The following is a 21,562-nucleotide window of genomic DNA, read 5'->3' on the forward strand; positions in this document are numbered from 1 at the left end:
GTATGACTGATGACGAAAAATGGGTTAAAACTTGCACATTTATGACAAATGCGAGCTTGGGAAACGGCTCAAAGAGAAATTAACACAATTATTCATTTAATTACGTTCAAACTCGTGATTTTACGAAACTACTAGGGAATTTGAAGCGCCAGGTGTGGCACTGGCACCTCTGCTAAATTGTGAGGTTGTGTTGTCACGTCTTGAAAACTACTAATAAATACAATTTTTATTCATTTAGTTCATGTTTGAGAAGTACCAGTTGCGAGTACGTGGTGAAAGGACAGTTGGCACACCTGTATTGCGTCTCACTCGCCCGTGATTCACCCAAATGGGCGCTACCAACATGACGCCACAAATCAGTCTTGAAAAAAGTAGAAAAATCACAAAAATTGCACTTGTAGTCTCTTTTAATCACATTGGAGCACGAAAATAGTGTTTTTTTTGCTTCAATGTTGACTTTACTTATGATAAACACCTGGGGAATGATACACAGTGGTTGCACCAGACCTAAAAACCCAAAGTTTTATAATCGTTAACAAAAAACTAGTTTGTGTACTGATTGGTACGCCTCCATGATCCTCAAGCTTCTCATTGGTGGTTTTATTGTGTCGTGGGGTGGGGAATGCGGGTAAATCCCCGGATGCCACATCTGCGGCTTCTTTGAGCACGTTATAGTACGTGACGTCGGATATTCGTGTGGCTGCTAACACTCTTTGTCTGAAGTTTGACAGTGGTATCACTGGTTTTCCTGTTCTTTGGAACACTGCTGCTTCATTTTTCATAAAATGTGTCACTCTTGCGATGATTTCACGCGCTTGGGCATGAATTATCTGGCCTTTTCGGCCGTAAGTTTTGGGTAAGTCGTCGACCATTTTAAAGCCACACCTTATCATGTTCTCGCATGTCCTAGGATAGGCAACACATTAAACACCGGTGTAGAATGTGTTGCATAATAATAAGCAAGAAAACGTAAATGATTATTTATTATCATCATCATTTTATTTGGTACAGTGTATGATACATGAAAGATAGATAACAATCAAGCCGCGAAATATATACCAACCAGTGGCCTTGATATGTGACCAGTTCACAACCTGTCAACGCACTCTTGAACCAAAACCAGTTGACAAGATTTCATAAAGCTGCATAAAGAATTATATACAATAGGGAATCAGAGGCGTCTCGAGACGGGTGACCCCACCCGAACCGAAAAATACAAAAATCATACACCAGATCGGGTCATGTGACGCGTTTCGAGACCAAGAGGGTGTCAACATCGATATTTATATCTATTTTTTTTTATATGTTACATAATAGAATTGTTTATTGTTTGTACAAAAAGAAAGATAACAGAAGTGCCAATACCGGAACGTGTCGGCGACGGCCGAAACGTCGCCGGTTGTGCGTGATGTAAAGAAGAAGGCACAACAAACTTACGACGATGATTTGTTGTCAAATGTGAGACACTCAAAAAACTTTAGGAACAACGATTCAATGGTGGCGGACACGAAATCTGACATTTGATTAACAAATCATTACGACATCAAAGAGTTGAAATGACAGTTGTGCCGATTATTTTTTAACAGCTGTTTTTGAAACCAATGGAAGAAATCATCACTTTAACAATTTCTAAGCTAAATCACAACAGTCTTACTTGTACGAAAACGAAACAAAACTCTCAAGGGGCCACTTCCTAGTCGAGAATCACAAAAATTAGCGCACGCCACTGGAGACACTGCGCGGTAAAAAGTAGTACTGCGCCAAATTTAATTTTGACATAAAAAAATCAATATTTTTTATTTAGTTGTGAAAAAAACGAATAAAAATCGTAATTTCAATCAGGGCCGTACCCAAGGGGGGGATTAGGGGGTTCAAACCCCCCGAAATGCTGAGCACTTTGTTATATAGTGTTATAAGTGTTAAAAATTTAGCTTTTTTGTTATTTTAGTGAGTTAATTTTAAATTTTTCTGAATTAATTATTCATGTGTTAATTATACAGTGTTCATTTTTATTGTTAGGTACAAATTTAAATAGTTGATAGAATATTTAATTTTAAGACAAAAGTGTTTCGAAAAATGCTATGAAAAGGAGCTACACCCCCTAAAAAAGGTACGTTTTTTAAAGGGTTTTTCCTAATATTTCAGAACAGATAAAATTACAAAATTTGGTACCTTTATATGTACACCTAAACAAATGCCAAATAACAAAATTTTTAATCAGGGGCGTCCTAAACGGTAATTTTTTTAAATTTTTATGCTGTTTATGGTCTGTAATATAAATTTTTAAACCGATTTTTACTAAAAATCCGTAAATTGTATCGGAAAAACCCAAAAGACCTTTTTTTAATGAAAAACTATGAAATTTTGTTGCTGAAAGTGGCAAGAAACCACAGGCAAAATAGTTAGAGTAAATTTTTACCCTAATCCCATCTAGTTTAGGAAGCCCCTAATTAAAAATTTTAACATTTAATTTTTGTACTTGTTTAGGTGTATAAAAGTTATCATCTGAATTTTTTTCTAAAATGATTTTGGAAATATTGAAAAAAACCTATTAAAAGCGCACCCCTTGCGTAGCATTTTTCGATATATGTTCATAGAAAATTTTTGTTTTAAAAATGAATATTCATCTCCTGTTTAAATTTGTAACAATAAAAAGTATTAAAATTATTTTTTGTTACTTTTGTAAGTTAATTTGTATTTTTTTGTTTAATTAGGATCTCTTATTTCAATTTAAAATAAAAACGTGTGCTTAGAGATTTTTTTTTAATCCGTCTTCTTTCATTTCATTTTCATGGACCAACAAGAAATAAAATTCTGGTTACGGCCCTGATTTAATTTCCAAAACAATACAAGTTGCCTAGCAACAAGCCAACTACGCCACACCAGTCAGTGGCGTAGTTGACACATGGGAAAAGGATGATCGAGGACTAGGAATCGCCGCGTTGCCAAACTTGGTGTTGTTTGCCAAGTTGTAAAGTATTTATCAACAACAATAGCAAGCAAATTCAACAATTGAATAATAATCCAGTAACAGCTAGTAATGATATTGGTCACTTTTGTACTTCGTACTTTAAATATATGATAATACTGAATGATTATTTGCAGCTTACATAGATTTGTATCTTAAGATATGAATAAATGAGTGTAAAATCGAAACGACATCACATAAGCTGCTCCGCAATTTGAACACTTTAGCGATATTATAACATTTGAGCGTCGATATGACGCAATAACCCGGTTCCAAAAACAGCTACAGAATCAATAAAAACCAACACAAATTTCAAACAATATTATTTCCCTCCGAGTCCGAACTTCATAAAAATGAGTTCTTTCCCTTTGGAGAGAATATCACCACCGGGCGCCGTAATCTCGTTCAATTTCTGCATAAGATTGGGCCCTTGTTGTTGTTGCTGCTGTTGTTGTTGACCCATCATCACATTGGGTACCACCTGCGGCACACCTTTGTGCTGTTGAAGTCGCGATTGATTTTGCCCCGAGAAGGGCTGTTGTTGACCGCTGAACGCTTGCGGTTGTTGCTGTTGTTGTTGTTGACCGAAAATGCCGCTAGATTGACCCGATGACGTGCTGTTGGGTTGGACGAGAGGCTGTTGTTGCTGTTGCTGGTTACCACCTAGCCTCATGCCTCTCCCCCTCCCCTAGAAAAGCACCGCGGGTCAAAAACGCGACAATTATTTCGTATCAACAAGAAATTACTCCCTAAAATTTAGGGATATTCGTGAATGGGTTGCCATAAATTTGGTTAGGTTGGTTTCTGGTGACAAACAAAAGATTTTGTAACTAGTGTCAAAATTTAGGTTAAGTCACCTGTCAGCCGTCAGCAACAAGGGATAGCCAACCATAGACATTCAAAATTATTTCTGAAAATTCTAGTTACAAACAACATGAAAAACGTAATTTTCCTAAAAGTTCAAATCCTAGGTGGTAATTTCTTGTTGACAAATCTTTAAAAAAATGTATTTTTGGGTGCTGGGCACTACTGGACACTAAAAACTACCGAAAACACATTTTTTGACAAACAAAAAAGCGCTTAATTTGTTATTGTTTTTTTAGGTTACAGTTCTTTTCACAATTAAAAAAATAAAATAGTGAAAAATAACTAAGGGCACCCTGTATGTTAATCGGCGATTAAAAATCATACAAACCGTGAATTTCTCCTTCATGCACCCTGTCTGACACATTGAAAGCTTATCAACGACATTAAATCGAACACTGTGTATATATGTCATTTTGTTGTCATGCCTCTAGCCACTAACATCGAAAATAGGAGGAAAAAAAGAAAACACTCAGTAACATAACCACACTTTTTTGAAGGAAACAGAGATAGCTGTATTCTATTTGATAAAAGAGAAAGAGAGAGAGCGAGTATTGGCGTAAATACCTGATTGTGCTCGGTGAAGACTTGTGTATTCGGTGTCGCAGTGTTGATAGCATTGTCTAACTGAGAGGGTAACACAGGGCAGGCATCTAGCAACAGACAACACACAGTACAGTCAGACGCTGCCTTACAACACAAAAAGACTCGTCATTTAATTCGTCGATATCTGTACAACATGTTTGACAAGTCTCCTCGATCTCTCTCTGGTTGGTAAATAAATTAGTACAGTTATCACCAACTAAAAGTGATAAGTGTATATACTCTTTTTCATATTAATGTGTATCAAGTAGGTTGTAGAAGTCTAAATGCAGCTTTAATTTAAAGGCCAATTCACACAAAAAGTGTCATTAATGTCATTCAGAACAAACATCAATAACGACAAAAACCTTTTATGTTAATTACGTTGTTAATTTAAATTATTTCTTGCTACCTGGGGTACACATATTTATTTTTAGGTAAGATTGAGGTTATGATTGTTTGAATTTTTGCATGGTTGCCACCTTAAAATGATCTCTTTCAACGACTACTTTGATGCACATTAATATGAAAAAATATAGTTTATTGTCAAACATGAGATACGTCAAAAATCAACTCTTTTATCATGCATTCTGATTGGATAAGGACGAGTCTTGTTGTGTCAAAAACCAGCTGAGAGAGAAAGAGATAGAGCTAGCGATTGGCATACATCGTTAGTGCAAACCGAACATTGAAAAACAGTTAAAGCTTCCGGTTTATTTCTTACGAGAAAAAAAATTAAACGAAGAAATAAACCGAGGTTACATCACACGCTTGCTGACACCGAAAAGACAATTTCAAGGGATATACAGGGTGAGTCAGTTGTGCCGATCTGACCCCATTATTCAAAGTACGAAACTAATTTTTTGCCTTGAATGAAACGCTAAATTCGTACTTTGTGTAACAAGGCCGTTATCCTCCGACTCACCCTGTATGTTATATAAAAAGGGGGAGTGTTGCTTGGTTAGTGTTCTCTGTTCTGTCCACCTGAAAACATGTAAGGGGGCAAGTGTGTGATGATAAAATTTGAGGGCGTGGCCTCTTGTCCCGTCGCACTTTTACCTTTATTCCTTTGCCTCAATTGGTTTTCTCGTGGCGGTGGAGGCGGTCCTCTCGCACCCGGTCCAATCCCTCTGCCGCCGCGTTGGCCCCGCCCCATTGAGCCACTCCCCGTTTGCGATGTCTGTCCCACACCGTACTGTTCCGGCGCCTCTGTGAGGAAATTCGACGGGACTAGCCCCCTCACCCCGTCGATCTCCCCCATATAAAACCCATCGTCGTCCATCTCCCCATACACGTTGATGATTTGTCCCGTAGTGAAGCTCAATTCCACCTGCAGTTGGGACAAACATTGGGGTAGAGCTTTTGCTCGTATCAAGCCCCGCCTATAACCCCTCCCAACATTTATAAGTGTCTCACCTCGGCATCCACATTCGGACTCAACTCCTGGGGGTCGTAGTCGTACAACGCAACCATACGTTTGACGGGCATGTTGGCGTAAATGTCGCCCCATCGGTCCCGATTCTGGTTCCCCTCCACCTCCATGACCATATTATGGGGCACATAACCTTTCCTCCCCTTGCACTCACCCCAGTAAAACCCATCAGCGTCCTTATCCCCAAACACTTTAATCGTATCACCTTCGGAAAAGGGGAGTTCCTCGTCACACGCGTCCGGATTGGGGGACATGGTGGCGGGGTCGTAGTCGAACAATGCGACGAAATAACGCGCCCTCTTTTGCGGATTGGGCGGATTTGGGTTGTTTGGACCCGCCCTCGCGCCTTGCATTTGACCCGAACGCATGTTCTGCATTCCGCCACGAGGATTGGACTGGCCTGGAAGCAAGGGCGGAGTCAGGGGCGGAGCTGACCCAGAAATGTGTGTTATTGGTCATGCGCCTACAAACTTACCTTAAGTGTGTGTTTTTATACAGGGTGGTTATTGTACAAATATAAAATTAAATTACAATTCAGCACTTTTCAATTATTGCAATAAAATAAAAATTGGAGAAACTGTCAGCAGAGGCAAAGCCGAGTTCTTACTACTACTAGCCAATTTTTTTAGTAATTTAATTTATTTTGAAGGGATGATATACTTATGTGATATTTTGCGTTACAGTTTTTTGTAATGTGTGCGTTAGTGTGCCACAAGATGGGCGACTCTTTGTTTAGTTTTTACCTTGTTGGTAATACTGTTGCTGTTGTTGTTGTTGCTGTTGTGTCGGTTGTTGTTGTTGCTGTTGTTCTCTTGTTTGTTGTCCTTGTCTGAACTGTCTTTGTTGATGATATTGTCTTTGATTTCGTCGATCCAACATTTCGTCTTCAGATAAATTAACTTCGTACGATTCTTTTGTTATTTCTGCAATGGAGCGTTGTGCTATTGTTTAGAAATAAGCGTCTAAGCGAATTAGTTTTTTTGGATTTGACACCAATTCTACCTTAGCCAACTCTATATTAAAGCTTCTAATACATCATGCCAATTAAGATTTTTTGAAAATGAAAAAAATTTCACTCACTACTTTAATTTTGGGAAAAGAAGAAAAATTTTTACCAATTGAGGGAATCCCCGATTGCTGTCGATGCGAGTTGCTACTCGGGAAGATCTCCTTGTCGCTCAAATTCTCATCTGGCTCTATAATCTGCACAAAAACAGTTATTTAACCTAAAAAATTGAATACGGACCTGTCCTTGCTGTTGCCTGGGCATCTGCTGTCGAATGTGGGCGGGCATAACCGCCGAATGCGGCTGTTGTCGGGCCTTGACTCCGCCCCGCAACACACTCATTGGTATAGCCGTCGGTACGGAATCCGCCGATTGGCTATCCCGAGCTTTAGTCCGCACAGTCACGTGTTTCGGATTCAAGCCCAACAATTTGCTGATATCAATTAGGGCGTGGTCACCGGTCGGGCTGTCAACATCTGTCACTTTTTTCCCATCGGCGTAGACAGCATATCCGGTTATGGTCGATCCTGGATGGTGGGGGGTAAGAATCGGATGCCACGTGACCAACAAAGTGCCATCTTGTGGCCCCGGCTCGACCATAATATCACTCGGGGGGTCCGGCAGCCCCTTTGGTAGCGTCCGGAAGTCGGTATGGGCGGCCGCCGGCATTGGCAAATCCTCAGCTAAATTGGCCACATTTTGGGCGGAGCGATGGTGTTTCGCCCGTACGGTCACCCGGTATTGGGTATTGGGGGCCAATCCGGTGATGGTATGTCGGTAAACCCCCGGTTTGACAGTTCGAACTTCAACATTATTGACACAAACGACGTGTTGATGGTTCGAGTTGGCTGGTAACCAACTGATTACAGCCGAAGTTGAAGTTATGTTAGACGCTCTGACGGCGCTGGGACCCAATTGGTGGGTATCTCGACCAATTATCATCGTACAAGCGGCGTCACGTGACGTGCGTCGATTGGTTGTGACAGAACGGACGCTGATGCGATGCGGCTGCGCAAACATGAATTGACATATGAGTCCCGAAAAGTGCTACTTTACGGACTTTTTACCCGATTGCTCTCGACGCCCTCGACAAGGGCCCGAGTCCGTTCCGTGGCCTTGATGGTGGTCTTGAGGACGCCGTCGACATAGACGTGGTAACTCTCGATGTGGTTGCCGGGGCCGACGTCAGGGGCCGTCCAACTGATCAACACGCTCTTGTTGAGTTGACGTTCGAGAGTGAGTTGACGTGGAGCCGGAACTAACACGGAGAAGAATAGGTCAGCTGTAGATCATTCAGTGTCAGTTCTAAAAGCTAAATTGTGCAAGGGTTACCCAGTCCTCAAGGTAATTAGCCAGCTCGTGACGGAGAAGACGACGATGAAGACAAACATCGAGAGAAGAAGAGGACCAAAGATGAGCAAGTTTGAGGAGAGATCAGGAGAGAGAGAGAGAGAGGAATAGTGCGTTTTTGCTGTCAAAACATGCATCTAACCTACGAGTTTTAGAATTGCACTAAGATTTTAACTATTTTAACTACAACTAAAGTCTGTCATTCCATTTATAAAAAGTATATCAGAGAAATACTACAGTGGCGGCTCGTGAGGGAAAAACCAAAAAATTAAAAAATTGGAAGAAAAAAACAAATACAGGGTGCGCCAAAACCCGCGCCCCAGAGAAAAATGAAAGATAAGATACCAGGGACATAATGTTAAAAAAAAATTATCTATAAAAATTTCGAAGTTATGAGGGTTTAAAGTTTGCACTTTGACTCTATTTATTTCTGTTGGAAAAATAATTTTACAAGTTTTTTTGCTATAGGCTATTAAAAGAGGAAACAAGGAAGCTGTATCCTAAATTGTAACTCTGTTCAATGTTACTTGTGGCTTTTATTGGCAAAATTTTTGTCCTTTTACTAAATAATTGTAAAAAAATGTCAAAATTTTTTGACAGATAGAATTTCTTAAACATTTTTTTCATGTTCCTGATATCTACGCGAGTTCTGGCGCACCCTGTATTTCAACAAGTTGTAGCAAATTTTTATTAAAAAAATATAAAACGAGGTTTATATTGCATTTTTTCTCTTTTTTCAAACAGGAAACAAAAATCGAAATATTTAGAAAAAAAAAAAACAAAATGAGTTTCCCTTGTTGTTTATTAGAAAAAAACAAGTTTTGCTATTTTTTTTTGCATTACAAAATTAATAAATTGGAAAATTTTGACGCAAAAAAACGAATATTTTTACGATTTTCATTAGAAAATAATTAATTCTCTAACCCAATTCTAACAGAAAAACTAGGAAAAACACAAACTACAGTTTTAACTCGTATTTTAAGCCCCCTCACAAGCCAACCAACTTCTACCGGGTAACTACAGAGTGATTATAAATGATTTTCATCTACCCAGCTTTAGATTTTTTTTGCATATAACTTTATTTGTGCCGCTCTACTTTTTTGAAAGCTCTAGTTCTATCATTAGTGTCACTTATTAATTATTAATAAATTGTTAATAAAACTTTTATTGTTTCAACTAATTTCCAACAATAATTGATAATAATGTATACTTTGTAAGAAAACAAGTTTATTATTGAATTCTATTTTCAAAGTGGACGGTTAGTAAACAGCGATTTTTTAATTTTGAGTTAAAGCAAGTAGGTAGGTACCCCTATTTTCGCAAAGCGGCATTTTTTATTTTACATGGAAAATTCACAACTGGTTAGATGAAAATCATTTATAAGGACTTTGTATTAATGCTTGTGACAATAAAATATATTGGCAACACTGAATTATTAGGAATCCTTCTAATTTGTTGTATAGACAATTGTCTGTAAAAGTTTGACGTTTGAATTTGAAAGTCAGTGTTACCAAACTAAAATTTTAAATTTCACTTCAACTTAAGGTAAAAAATCACAATCATTTACAGTCACCCTGTACTTAACCAACTGTCAAAAACTAAACTTTTACCCCATCGAGGCCCCAAATCACATGATTCGCGAGCCTCGACGACTAGATTAAATGCAATCATTATTCAGCCTAGTTCCTCTAGTTTCTATTGTTTCTACTCTAGGAAAAAAAAATTGCATTTAACTTCGAGCTGACTAGATTTACCTCTGGCTCTATGGGCCCAACCAACCAACGCCTAAACCAAATACCATGCCAAGCCTACCTTGCTCACCTTCAGGGCCCCCATCGTCTTCTTGCGTTTCGGACATTTCGGCCATTTCGTTAAGACGTTGAACATCAGCGGCGAAATTCTCCTGATTGATTTCCTCCTCTCGCAGGGTGCTAAGAACGGCCTGGTGGAACTCGAGGAGGTCGTCGCCGATGAGGCGTTGCACGAAGTTGGAAGGGACGAGACCGCGACGCCCGTCGAGGAGTTCAGCGTCGAGGTAACCCCCGGGACCCACAGGCTCGCCCCACACCAGGAGGTAGTCTCCGGCTTGGATGTTGAGCTCCTCCTCGGACTCGGGCTCCGGCTCGTACGAGAATCTGCAAAAAAAATCTTGAATAACTTTTTGAACTTTTAGGAAAATTACTAGATCATAACGTACAATTCACACTCGAATGTTTTGTATTTTTTCATTTAACTATTTTTTTTGTATCCATTATAAAAAATAAATCGTTATAAAAAAAAATATGTTCTGTAAGTTAATCTGTTGTAACCTCACTTTTTGTGTACTTCAAAGTATGTTTACAGAGTTGTCAGAATGTTGCAAACGACAGGTATCAAATGGAGTGGATAGGTCGTACCAAAACAAAATAAAAAATATCAACATTCACATAATGTGTATTTGACTGAGAATATAAATTATTATTTGTTTACAAGTAAAAATCTAGTATCAATTTGGTGCTATAGTATCACAACTGGCAACACTGTATGTTTAGCTTCAGTACAGTCTCGTCTGTGACGTCACCACAGTTGCAACTTGTACTAAATTATGCAATCAACAATACACCTGTGCACCAAAATAGTACTAAAAAAGGGGCGTTTTTTGGCACTAAATTTGTCACTGGAATCCAGTGTAACACAGAATTCTTTTTCTTTATATAAAAAGTATAAATTTGTGACATATTTAACTCTAAAAAATGTAAATGTAGCGTTGTTTTTTTTAATAAAGGTTTGAAATTAAATTTTGAATTAAACTTTCAAAAAAAAACGTCATTAAACAAATAAAAAGATATAAAACAATCACATTTAAACACAAAACTCTGTAAAATAGTGCTTTGTACAAATAAGCAGTCAAGAGTTCATAAAAAAAGGAATTTTGTCACACGATGTGCAATGTCGTCACTGAATCACTTAATTCGGTGAAAAAATTTTATTTAAAAAAACATTAATACTGTTAAGCATACTACAATTGTAATTATTAATAAAAAACAAGAAAATTATGTGCATATTTTAAAAAAATGTTTGCGGTAGGCAACTTTTAATACAACAGAGAAAACATTGCCTACTTTTATTACCAGTTAAAATCTGCAGTGCCTTGCCATGGAATCTTACCCCTTCCACGCAGTGATGCCAGATTAGGGAATTTTTCTCTAGTTCTAAGGATTTTCCTAACAAAATTTTTCTTAATAATATAGGGATTTTTTACATTTTTAGTAAAAATCTCAATTTTTTTCACACTGCTGGCACAGTTTCAAAAATTTTTATTGTGAATATTGTAACTTCGCCAAGTGAGCGCATTTGTATATGAGTTTAGAACATAGTAACGCGGAAACCAAAAATGTATTTTCTGTAGTTACATGTGTAAAGACAAAAAAACAACAAGATAGGAAGTGCACTAAAAGCCGTTTGCGTTTTTCGCGTTGCCAAGTTTACTAATTATTGCAGTTCATTTAATGTTTTAGACGAACAATTAAAATTAATAAAATTCCATAATTTATAAGTATAAATGAAAATTAAGTAGGTATCTAAATATACACGTTTATTTGAATTTGTTTTAATTGACTTGCATTTAATTTTTTTATTTCTTTAGTAAAATTTATTTTAATTTATTGTTATATTATTTATTGATTTTTTGTTGTTTGGCCTCTGAAATAGTATCTTTTTAATTTTTTAAGTAGTTTAGGGAATTCTAGGGAATTTAGAAGCTACAATCTAGGGACTAGCACTTAATCTCATCTGGCATCATTGCTTCCAGGCCTTATATTCTTGTCCTTTGCTGACAGGTGACTTAAAAGGCTCCAGACCCCCTGAAAGCTGGCGTATACCTATTACATGTAAATTTATTTCATTGTTTTTAGCCGCAAATTTAGACTTGAAAAGTTACTTGATGTTTGTAGTGTTTCTTTAAAGGTAAATGGAGACCAGAGAAATATTCCCGCTTTAAATAATTTAATAGATATTTTTTTATTGAATAAAATGTGAAAATTTTAATTATTAAGATTTTTTGATAACGGTATACCGTATTGAATTAAAAAAAAAAACAATTTTATAGGTAATTTAAAAATAGAGTGCCCTGATATAATGCGAATTTGATAACTGTTCTTGATTATTTGATATAAAGCAAAAATTAAATTGAAAGTAGGCAACCAATAATACACAATCATTTCATAAGGTCCGGTACCTGCTGTAAGATATACGACCGCACCCCAGGGTGTAACCCACAACATGATCGTTTTATTGCGTTTGTTCAAAGCAAAGATATGCATCTGCACCCCTCAAGAAGAGAATTGTTAGTTCATTCCAAAACTTCATTTTTTTAATTATTCGTCTATTTAAAAATAAATTAAAATAATAGATAGGTTTAATATAAAGGCACTAAGCCCAATACCTAAACCTAAAAAATAACAAATTAAAATATAATATTTATATTAATTTCACTGAGGGCGGTTTTCGTTTAGGAATTATTATATGGGTTGGTCTTTACGGACAGCTCTAATTAGCCAAACTAATTTTGTTTTAAAAATGATTCTAGGTATTTGTGGTGAGACACATATTATGTTTATTGTTATTGTGTTATGTGTATTTCAAAAAGTTAAAATAAATGGTCATTTAATTTCAACAATAGTATTTGAACCGACTAATCCATTTGGTGTTGCACCTAAAAATGTTTTTTCTTCATCAACAAAAAAGCCGCATGAGTCCACCTTGAAACCTGTGATTTGCTCAAACTTTTCCTTTGCTTTTTCTTCATTATCAATACCCCATTGTAGAGGTTCAGGCAATTTTTGAAATTTAGACACACCCACTATATAAGACATTTTTTACAGTATTTGCTGTATTGGTTTTACATTTCATATTTATAATTCTTCCAAAATTACTAGCTGTTAATCTGTTATTTCTTTCTTTATCCCACWGCTCATTATTACGTCAACCAATTGTTTCAATAGGGATTTTTAAAATATCGCAAGCAGCCAAATCATTCAAAAACTCACTTTTTATTTTTTCATATGTTTCCATTGGCATATCTATTATGTCATCCATCAGTCGCACCATAATCGGAATCTGCACTTTAAATACGAATTTTTCTTTTATTTAATTTCGCAGCTTGGGTTTCTGTGGAATTATTATCGACATCGTACAAAAAAAGACTTGAAGATAAATTTGCAACTCTTTTTAATGCCCGCATGAACAATTCAAACAAAGAACTATTTAAAAAATCAGAATATGCAACTGCATTTATTATTAGACCAACTGTTTTACAGAAATACGAAGTCCAATTTGAATGATCACCAAAAATATGTGCGGGTCCATTTAAAATATCATTTTTAAGTTTTCTGTTTTTTGATGAATTGTACAGCTTTCGTTTTTTCTGTATTTTATAGCTGAAATAAATTTCAAGTAATTGTTGCGCAAGAATACTACATTTGTATTTAAAAACACTTTAAACCACAAATGTGTTTCTAGAATGATGTTAATGTTCAAAAAACTACAAGAAAAAATGTTATGTTTTATGTTTTTTAATGCCAAAAATAAATGCCCTATGTCAACAATCCTTCGACCACTTGGAACAAAATTTTGTTCTTGACTAGTTTCTTTGTCAATAATAAACACTTCATCGTCATCGGAATTCGATTCAATTGACTGAAAACTACATTCTGCAAGACTTGATTTACTTGGAAGATCAGTTTTAGAACCTTTTCGTTGTTTTTTCCAATAATTACGCATCATTTTCGAATCTGTCTTTTTTTTTTGAAAGAAATTGTTTAGAATTATTACCCATAATTTCAATACAACGTTTTCAACAACAAGTGATAAGAAAATTTCAAAGCACTGCGGTGGAAGAGAGCCACTAGCAAACTGCAAAGAGTCAAAAAGTAAACAAGTTATAAAATTGTACGTTTTCAATATATAAGTCCCTACCACCACCCTAAAATTTAGCAAAACCCACCACTAAACCTTGTTTTTCAAAATTTTCTGGAACTGGGTTGGTATAAGCACCTGGTTTATCTGAGCAGAATGACTAATAATGAACCAAAAAAAAGTCATTTTTCTCTTGATTTTGCTCGTTTCAGGTGAAGCGAAAAATGTTTCTCCTTTGCAGTTTTGGCGTAAAATGAAAGATACATTTTTTTTTTAATTTATTAATAAATAATGATAGTTTTTGTTAAAAATGACTTTGTTTTTTATCTTAAAGCTATTTTTTTGAGTTGCTATTTATCAAAATTATGTTTTTCCCACACTTTTTTTATTTAACTTGCGAAAACTCATTTGTCAAAGTGACATTATTGTCAAAAAATTATTCAAAATCCAAAATCAAGAGAAAAATGAACTTTTCTTTCTACTGAGCTAAAATCTGAATCTCTGAAATAAGAGAAACTCATGGATGGTGAAATTCTGTTTGTTTACTTTATTTCCATTGTATGACTAAAGGGACCAGGCAACCTATTCACGAATATCCCTAAATCCTAGGCAGTAATTTCTTGTTGATACGACAATAATTAATCGTCCAAACGAATAATTTAACTGTCTTTTAATTCGATTACAAAACTGTCAAACAATCTCAATTTCCACCCATTTCAAAGTTACTAACAGCTATTAGCCCTCCTACACCACTGATTAAAATCTATTTATAACTGAAAATAACAAGCAAATTAATGAAAGAGACGAGACAACAACTTACAAAGGCAAATTTTTCTAGTTGGTCACTCAAAGTAAAATCCGATAAATTGATTGATGTCTCAATGAGCTGCGCTTTTGAAATGACGTTGGCAACACTGAATGATGTCCCTTACCTGGCAATATACACCGAACAGCGTCCCTTTCCGGGGATGTCCAGCATGTCAACTTGTCCTTCGCTTTGGTTATGGCCGTTGAGGTAGTTCCTCTCCGCCGTGTGCAATCCGCTCCAATCCGAATCGATTCCATCTGTCAACATTCTCGTTCTTGTGTCGGTGATTCCGCTCAGTGTCGTCGTTCCTAAACCCCACGTGGGGGGATGAGGGGTGACGGGGGTTGCGACACGTCGTGTTCCTGGAAAAAATCATCATTTCGATGATAAAAAATTTGAGAATGTGTGATAAGGACTTCCGGTTGAGGGTTGTTATCGGTTTTGCGCGAGGCCAAATCGATAACTACAAGACGTGATGCGTGAATGTTTAAGGGGTGATGTCTAGACGGAAAATTTTCAAGGTTGATTAAAAAAATTGTACACAATTTGGACTTGTTGACTATGTGGGGTGTTCCAGCGAGTTAAAAAAGTCCATTTTACCTTTAAATGGTAAAATTAAAAAAAAAATGTATAGGAGATTGATGGCTACTAATCTAGTGCATCACCTAAAATTATTTTCAATCATACAGCATGTCCCAAAAATAAGTTTAAATGAAACACCGCATGTTTCTTGGTATTTTTGGATGTAGCCTTTTAAAACAATGTTTTTACGCTAAACTTTTATTAGTCGATTTCGCTTAGTTTTAGAAATACGACGTTTTTTTTGACGAAAACATGCACTTTTAAAAAAATTATTACACAAAAACTAAGACAGTTAGAACAATTTTTTTCTTAGTTCTGCAAAGAAGAAAGTACAGAATTTAAAGCTGTAGCAATTCTTTAGTGTTTTGTATTTGTAAAGATTAATAAATTAAGAAGATTGTTAAAAGTTAAATAACTTAAAAAATTGAAATGGAACACTCTATTTTTCATGTTTGAATTTAATAGATTGATAAATTGTCTATCTTAAAAAATAAACTTTTAATGTCTAGAATTAATAAATAAAAAGATATTTAACATTCAATATTAATTGTAGCAACCATGCCTATCAATATTTGAGAATTGTTGATACTATGGCTAGTAATTCCACCACGGATCACGGATTTATCCAGAGATTGTAAAAGTCGTTATAAATACTAAAATTTAAATTATTCTAATGTAAAAAATAAAAAAAATGGATTCAGTTTAACACAAATGTGATTATTAAGTGATATTTCTTCAATCTCTTGTGGAACTGTGTACTTTTTGGCTACTGAAACAATAGTAATTATTTTTTTAATGTTTAACGTTAAATATCTTTTTAGTTATTGATTATAATCACCTAAAAGTAAATAATTTTAGAAAGACAATTTAATAATCTTTTAAATGCAAAAATAATAAATAGGGTGTTCCATTAAATTTTTTTAAGTTTTTGAACTTTTAACAAACGCCTTCATTTTTTTATCTTTGCAAATGCAACACACTAAAAAAATGTTACTACCTTATAGCTTGTACCTTCTTCTTTGCGGTAGTAAGAAAAAATTATTCTAGATGTCTTAGTTTTTGTGTAATAATTTTTTTTAAAGTGCATGTTTTCGTCAAAAAACCGTCTTATTTTTAAAACTAAGCAAAATCGACCAGTAAAAGTTTAGCTTAAAAACATTGTCTTAAAAATCTACATCCAAAAACGCTAAGAAATATATGGTGTTTCATTTAAAAAAACACAAGTTGCATTGTCACTTATTTTTGAGACACGCTGTATGGTTGAAAATAATTTTAGGCGATGGACTACATTAGTATCTATCAATTAACTATTTAGTATCTATGTACTATACTATGTAGTATCTATCAATGGACTTTTTTACCTCGCTGGGATAGCCTGTATATAAAATTTGGTCAAAAATTTGGTTTGATCAAGTTGTTTGGACTTGTTTCACAAGATTTTGTGTAAACAAATAGAATTCAAAGTACAAAAAAATGACTAAGTTCATAATTGAGTACATATAAAAAATAGATAGATTTTTGGACTTATCAACAATAACAATTAAGATTTAAAATCTTGGATTACAATACTTTGTGTAGGTATACTATTTGTACTCAAAAATTCGATTAATTTTTGATAGGTAACACAAGTTTCAAAAAAGAAGTTTTCCCAATAGTACTTTCTATAAAACATAACAAATAGTAATAGTACTAATAAGTACTTCTTATAATTTTATAAGATTGGGACTTCTCAACATAGCGGAAGTGTTCAAAATGAGTACTTACAAAACAAATATTTAAATTATTAGATTCAAGCGTTTCTAAAGAAAACTTCGGTCTTTGAATTTTGGACTACTTTCGTGTACTAAATTTTTAAGTTTTTGTGACACAAATTTAAGGACGTCTCCTCTCCAGATTATTTGACAAAGTACGATATTTAGCCTTTTTGCCCATCATTTTGAACATTTCATTTGAGTACAGAGAAAATTTGGACTTGTGTTTGGACTCACCTAGATCGACCTCATCCAGCGGCTTCAGTTTGATCGCCATGGGTCCAGTCAAGGCCAAACTGTTAAACTGCGAACTCAATGGATTCGAAAACGTGACATTATTACTATATGTGGTTGTAACCGGATTGTAGGGTAGACTAAACTGCGTTAAGGTATTCGTAGCCGAATTGTTAAACGTTGGATTATTGAAAGAAGTGGGCAATGCCGTGGGATTATTGGAGACCAAAGGATTAGTAAACGTAGTATTCGAGATGGTACTCGTCGCATAATTTGATGGTACTATCGAAGTACCCAACCCTGTGGATACCAATGAGGTACCCATGACGTTGGGACCCATCGAAGTGGTCAAATTCTGATGACCGAGAGTACCTCCTAGTACTGAAGTTTGTCCTAGTGTGGAACCCATACCGTGATGAGTCATGCTAGTACCCATCATGGGCTTGTTGGTGTAGGTGTGATATTGTGAGGTGGGGTTAAAATTCACCGGATTGGAGGAGATATAAGGAGAGATGTTGGTCGTACCTGGTTGGTAGGAGTTGTGACCGAGGGAAGTGGTGGGGTATATACTGGGCGTGGTGTGGGACATGGTGATGGGCGAAATAGGCGGGCTGCATTCGCCCAAGGCGTGGCTACTGGCGCTAGTCGCCAGACCGCCTCCTGAAACAAACCAAACGATTGGACACTCCACACTAATGGGCGTGGCATAAATGCATGCTACTGCTCCTACAGTTCGCATAAAAATCGTACCTGCGTGCGCTTTTTAAACGGACTGCAGCAGTCACGTGACCCAATTATAACAAGAAAACAAAAAAACATCTACTTGGACTTACCCAGCGTTGTGGATCGACTATGGTCTAACTCAGCTAATATTCGATTATCTTGCTCTATTTTAGCCATAATTCTTTCTATTTCAGTACCTTTATTTGGCCAATTTTGGCCAGCGGTGGATAGTGGACCCCCACTACCACTACTCCCGCCCACCGTCCTGCCTCTTTGTGATGCTGCCAATTCTAATTGCAGTTCTTCGCACCTAGGGGAGGAGTCATGAACACGTGACCCGTATAGCGGACGACGATTCGTATACCTGACCGTTTCTAGAGCTACTTTCTTTTCTAATTCTCTAACTCTAGATTGGCGGGCTTCGAGCGTTTCTGCTCCGCAGCCACGCAACGCAGCCAAGGCTTCGCCGTGCTGACGCTCCAGCTCAGACCTTCGGGCCTCGGCGGCCCGCAGCTGCATTTCCAGATCCATACACCTTTAACAACGCAAACACTGAACGCACTCGCCTTCGCCTCGCACACAAATTTGGACTTCCAATGGTATAAAATTGGCTAAAAGCCAAAAATCCATAATTTTAGTCATCCAAAAGGAAAAAATCCTAGATTTGTCAGTGAATCAAAACTAGGGGAATTTATTTTTTGACAACTTGAGCCAGGACTCAAACCTTTAAACAAAGTTTTTGATTTTTTTTATTTAAATAATTTAAATAATTTGAAAAAACACAAATTTTATATTTAAGGCACCTTTCATGTAGGATCGTCCCCATATTTTACAAATCAATAATCGCAATGGAGACAATTTTCTTTTTTTTTTTTGCAGCAAACAATGGAAATACGATGACCTGCTTCGAAATGGAATGAATGAGATGCTCGACCACGTGACCGGAAAACAAAAATGCGCGAGTAGAAATGCCTCAACAATACAACGTACAACAAATAATAAAAAACAACAAAATTTTGAGAGAATAACAAAATAAAAAAATAACCGGATTACAGACGAGTGAAGCAAGTTTTTTTTTCAATGAATGACGTCATGAGAGACCATTGTCAATATACAAGCTTTAGAATAAAATTTGACAGATCAAATGGGTGACTTTATTTATGTCGCGCACTGTACCTTACGCCATTTAACCTGCCACACGCTGTACACTTTCATACAAACAATAATAAATAAAATTAATTTCTAAAAAAAATATAAATTGAAGCTTGATATATTAAAAACAGTCAAGTTGAATAGTGTAGAAACAAATGAAAAATAAACAAATTTTAAACAAAACCCGATCGATTTATTGCTACCAACATGATGAAACGATAGTTAAGTTTTTTACTTGTCATAGATATTTTATTACCTAAAAGTAGTAAAAAAATGGGGGATTTTAAGACCGACTCCTAGATTTGTCAGTAAATCTTTCATGAATCAAAACTAGGGGAATTTATTTTTTGACAACTTGAGCCAGGACTCAAACCTTTAAAAAAGTTTTTGATTTTTTTAATACGACTCAAAATAATGAAATAAAATTTGGAAAAAATGTGGAAACAGCTGTACGAATCTGTTAAGCCTCTCAAGCCCTAATCTAATAGATAACTCTTTATCACTCTTAAATTGCTGTAACACATGTATCGATTCTGTAATAACAAATCACTTTAAAGCCCATCGCTGATAACATTACGAGAAAATGATGCAAAAATCTGGTGGATTCATGAGAGTGCACGGACGCCACTGGAATATAAATAAGTCGAAAAAATCGACCCACCCTTTACACACATTTAAACCATAATTGCTCCCTTCGAACTAACCATACACAAAATTTCACATAATTACTTGTCACGCGATTCGTATCGATTTTAAAATTATTTATGCGTTCTGGAGGAATTTCCAAAAGGCGCTCTCTCGCCCACCACTCGCATTTCCCACCCTGCCGCTTGCCCAAAAAGGGCTAAATCCGGGAAATCCCCCCGGTTTTGCAATTTTCGGAAAATTCCAATGCGAAATTAGCGCGAGTCCGGTGAACGAGGGCCGAACACGAGGGGGTTTTCGTGGGGGCTTTGGAACTAAAGAATTGAGTCTAGGACTTACCCCGATTTTTTAGATGTTTTTAGTGAAAATTTAAGGACGGAGACACTGAACTAGCTACAAATGGCGGCATCACTATATAGGTCACTATTGAATCAATCTGCGCGCGTCTTGAAATTGATTTCGGGGGACCGGAACGGCGTGACGTCACGCCGGGGGCGGCGGCATCTCACGACCGAGCCGGCAAGAAATCTAACACTTTTGGCAAAATTTCAAAAAAATTCGATGGGTTTGGAACTGAACTTTTGCACGCCCTATATATCATTACTTTAGTAATGGGGAAACTTTTTTTAACACATATTTTTTAATAAAATTCAGAATACAGGTAAATGAATGCACAAAAAATTGTAGTTTCAAGATTTTAAATTTTTAAAATGCGCCATCTGCGGACGTATATCGTAAATAACAAATTACAGGTCACTATAATTTGTTTTTTGCTAGATTTGGTCTAAAATTATTTAAATAATCAAAAAAATTAGTAAAAACTCGAAATAAATAAATGCAAATAAAATATTATATAGAATGTTTTAAAATTTATTTTTTTTGCAATACTTGTGCTTGCGCTATCTCTTATCTTGTCTTGTAAATATGAATTACAGATCACTGTAAGCTTTTTTTTTTACAGTTTTCTTTCATTCATATTCAATTTTTTATTTGAAACTGCTGTAGGGTGAGAATAAAACAGTCAAATACAAATAAAACCAAAGTGACTTTATTTGCGAAAAAAATCATACAACTGTTAACTGCAATTATATTTTTTCTGCTTTTTTTGACAATACTTGTTTTTCTGCACCAACATGGTGCACTGAAAATATTCACAGCTCTACAGATTTTTTAACCAATCAGTTGACATGAAAAAACCAACTATTGAAAAATATACTGCACAGCTTTTAATATTTAATCACTTAATCTATGAAAAATTTAAATAATTTTGATCTTATACAAAAAAAAAAAAAAACAAATTTTAACCGTAATCATTATTTTTGAGAGAATGTTTCAGGTGCCAAAGATTGCGTCGCACGTGATGAAAAAACACAAATTTTATATTTAAGGCACCTTTCATGTAGGATCGTCCCCATATTTTACAAATCAATAATCGCAATGGGGACGATTTTCTTTTTTTTTTGCTGCAAACAATTGAAATACGATGACCTGCTTCGAAATGGAATGAATGAGATGCTCGACCACGTGACCGGAAAACAAAAATGCGCGAGTAGAAATGCCTCAACAATAC

The 21,562-nt window shown here is 35.9% G+C and overlaps 2 protein-coding genes across 9 annotated transcripts; both read right to left on the reverse strand.

The window, feature by feature from the left end:
- Positions 1–211: 211 nt before the first annotated feature.
- LOC123008903 lies at positions 212–896 on the reverse strand. The gene is made up of 2 exons (XM_044404963.1): positions 557–896; positions 212–507 (listed from the first exon to the last, which is right to left on the reverse strand). Exons 1-2 carry the CDS (start codon positions 891–893, stop codon positions 227–229), a joined length of 618 nt encoding a protein of 205 aa, XP_044260898.1. The 5' UTR covers positions 894–896; the 3' UTR covers positions 212–226.
- A 1,827-nt stretch (positions 897–2,723) lies between these two features.
- LOC123008897 (RIMS-binding protein 2) lies at positions 2,724–20,412 on the reverse strand. 8 transcript variants are annotated; one of them, XM_044404956.1, is made up of 14 exons: positions 20,332–20,412; positions 18,560–18,730; positions 18,393–18,505; positions 17,476–18,132; positions 15,030–15,267; positions 10,015–10,337; positions 7,920–8,134; positions 7,093–7,860; positions 6,962–7,049; positions 6,590–6,787; positions 5,831–6,246; positions 5,474–5,747; positions 4,400–4,485; positions 2,724–3,656 (listed from the first exon to the last, which is right to left on the reverse strand). In XM_044404956.1, exons 2-14 carry the CDS (start codon positions 18,724–18,726, stop codon positions 3,291–3,293), a joined length of 3,909 nt encoding a protein of 1,302 aa, XP_044260891.1. In that variant the 5' UTR covers positions 18,727–18,730; positions 20,332–20,412; the 3' UTR covers positions 2,724–3,290. The 8 variants fall into 8 exon arrangements, with proteins under 8 accessions (XP_044260891.1, XP_044260890.1, XP_044260887.1 ...); XM_044404955.1 differs by having other exon boundaries at positions 7,920–8,110; positions 10,024–10,337; positions 18,306–18,505; XM_044404952.1 differs by having other exon boundaries at positions 10,024–10,337; positions 18,306–18,505.
- Between the last annotated feature and the right edge of the window lie 1,150 nt (positions 20,413–21,562).

Source organism: Tribolium madens, unplaced genomic scaffold, assembly GCF_015345945.1.
Source record: "Tribolium madens isolate multiple individuals breed KSU strain unplaced genomic scaffold, Tmad_KSU_1.1 Scaffold_71;HRSCAF=194;Tcas5.2_LG6, whole genome shotgun sequence".
NCBI classification, from domain to species: Eukaryota; Metazoa; Arthropoda; class Insecta; order Coleoptera; family Tenebrionidae; genus Tribolium; species Tribolium madens.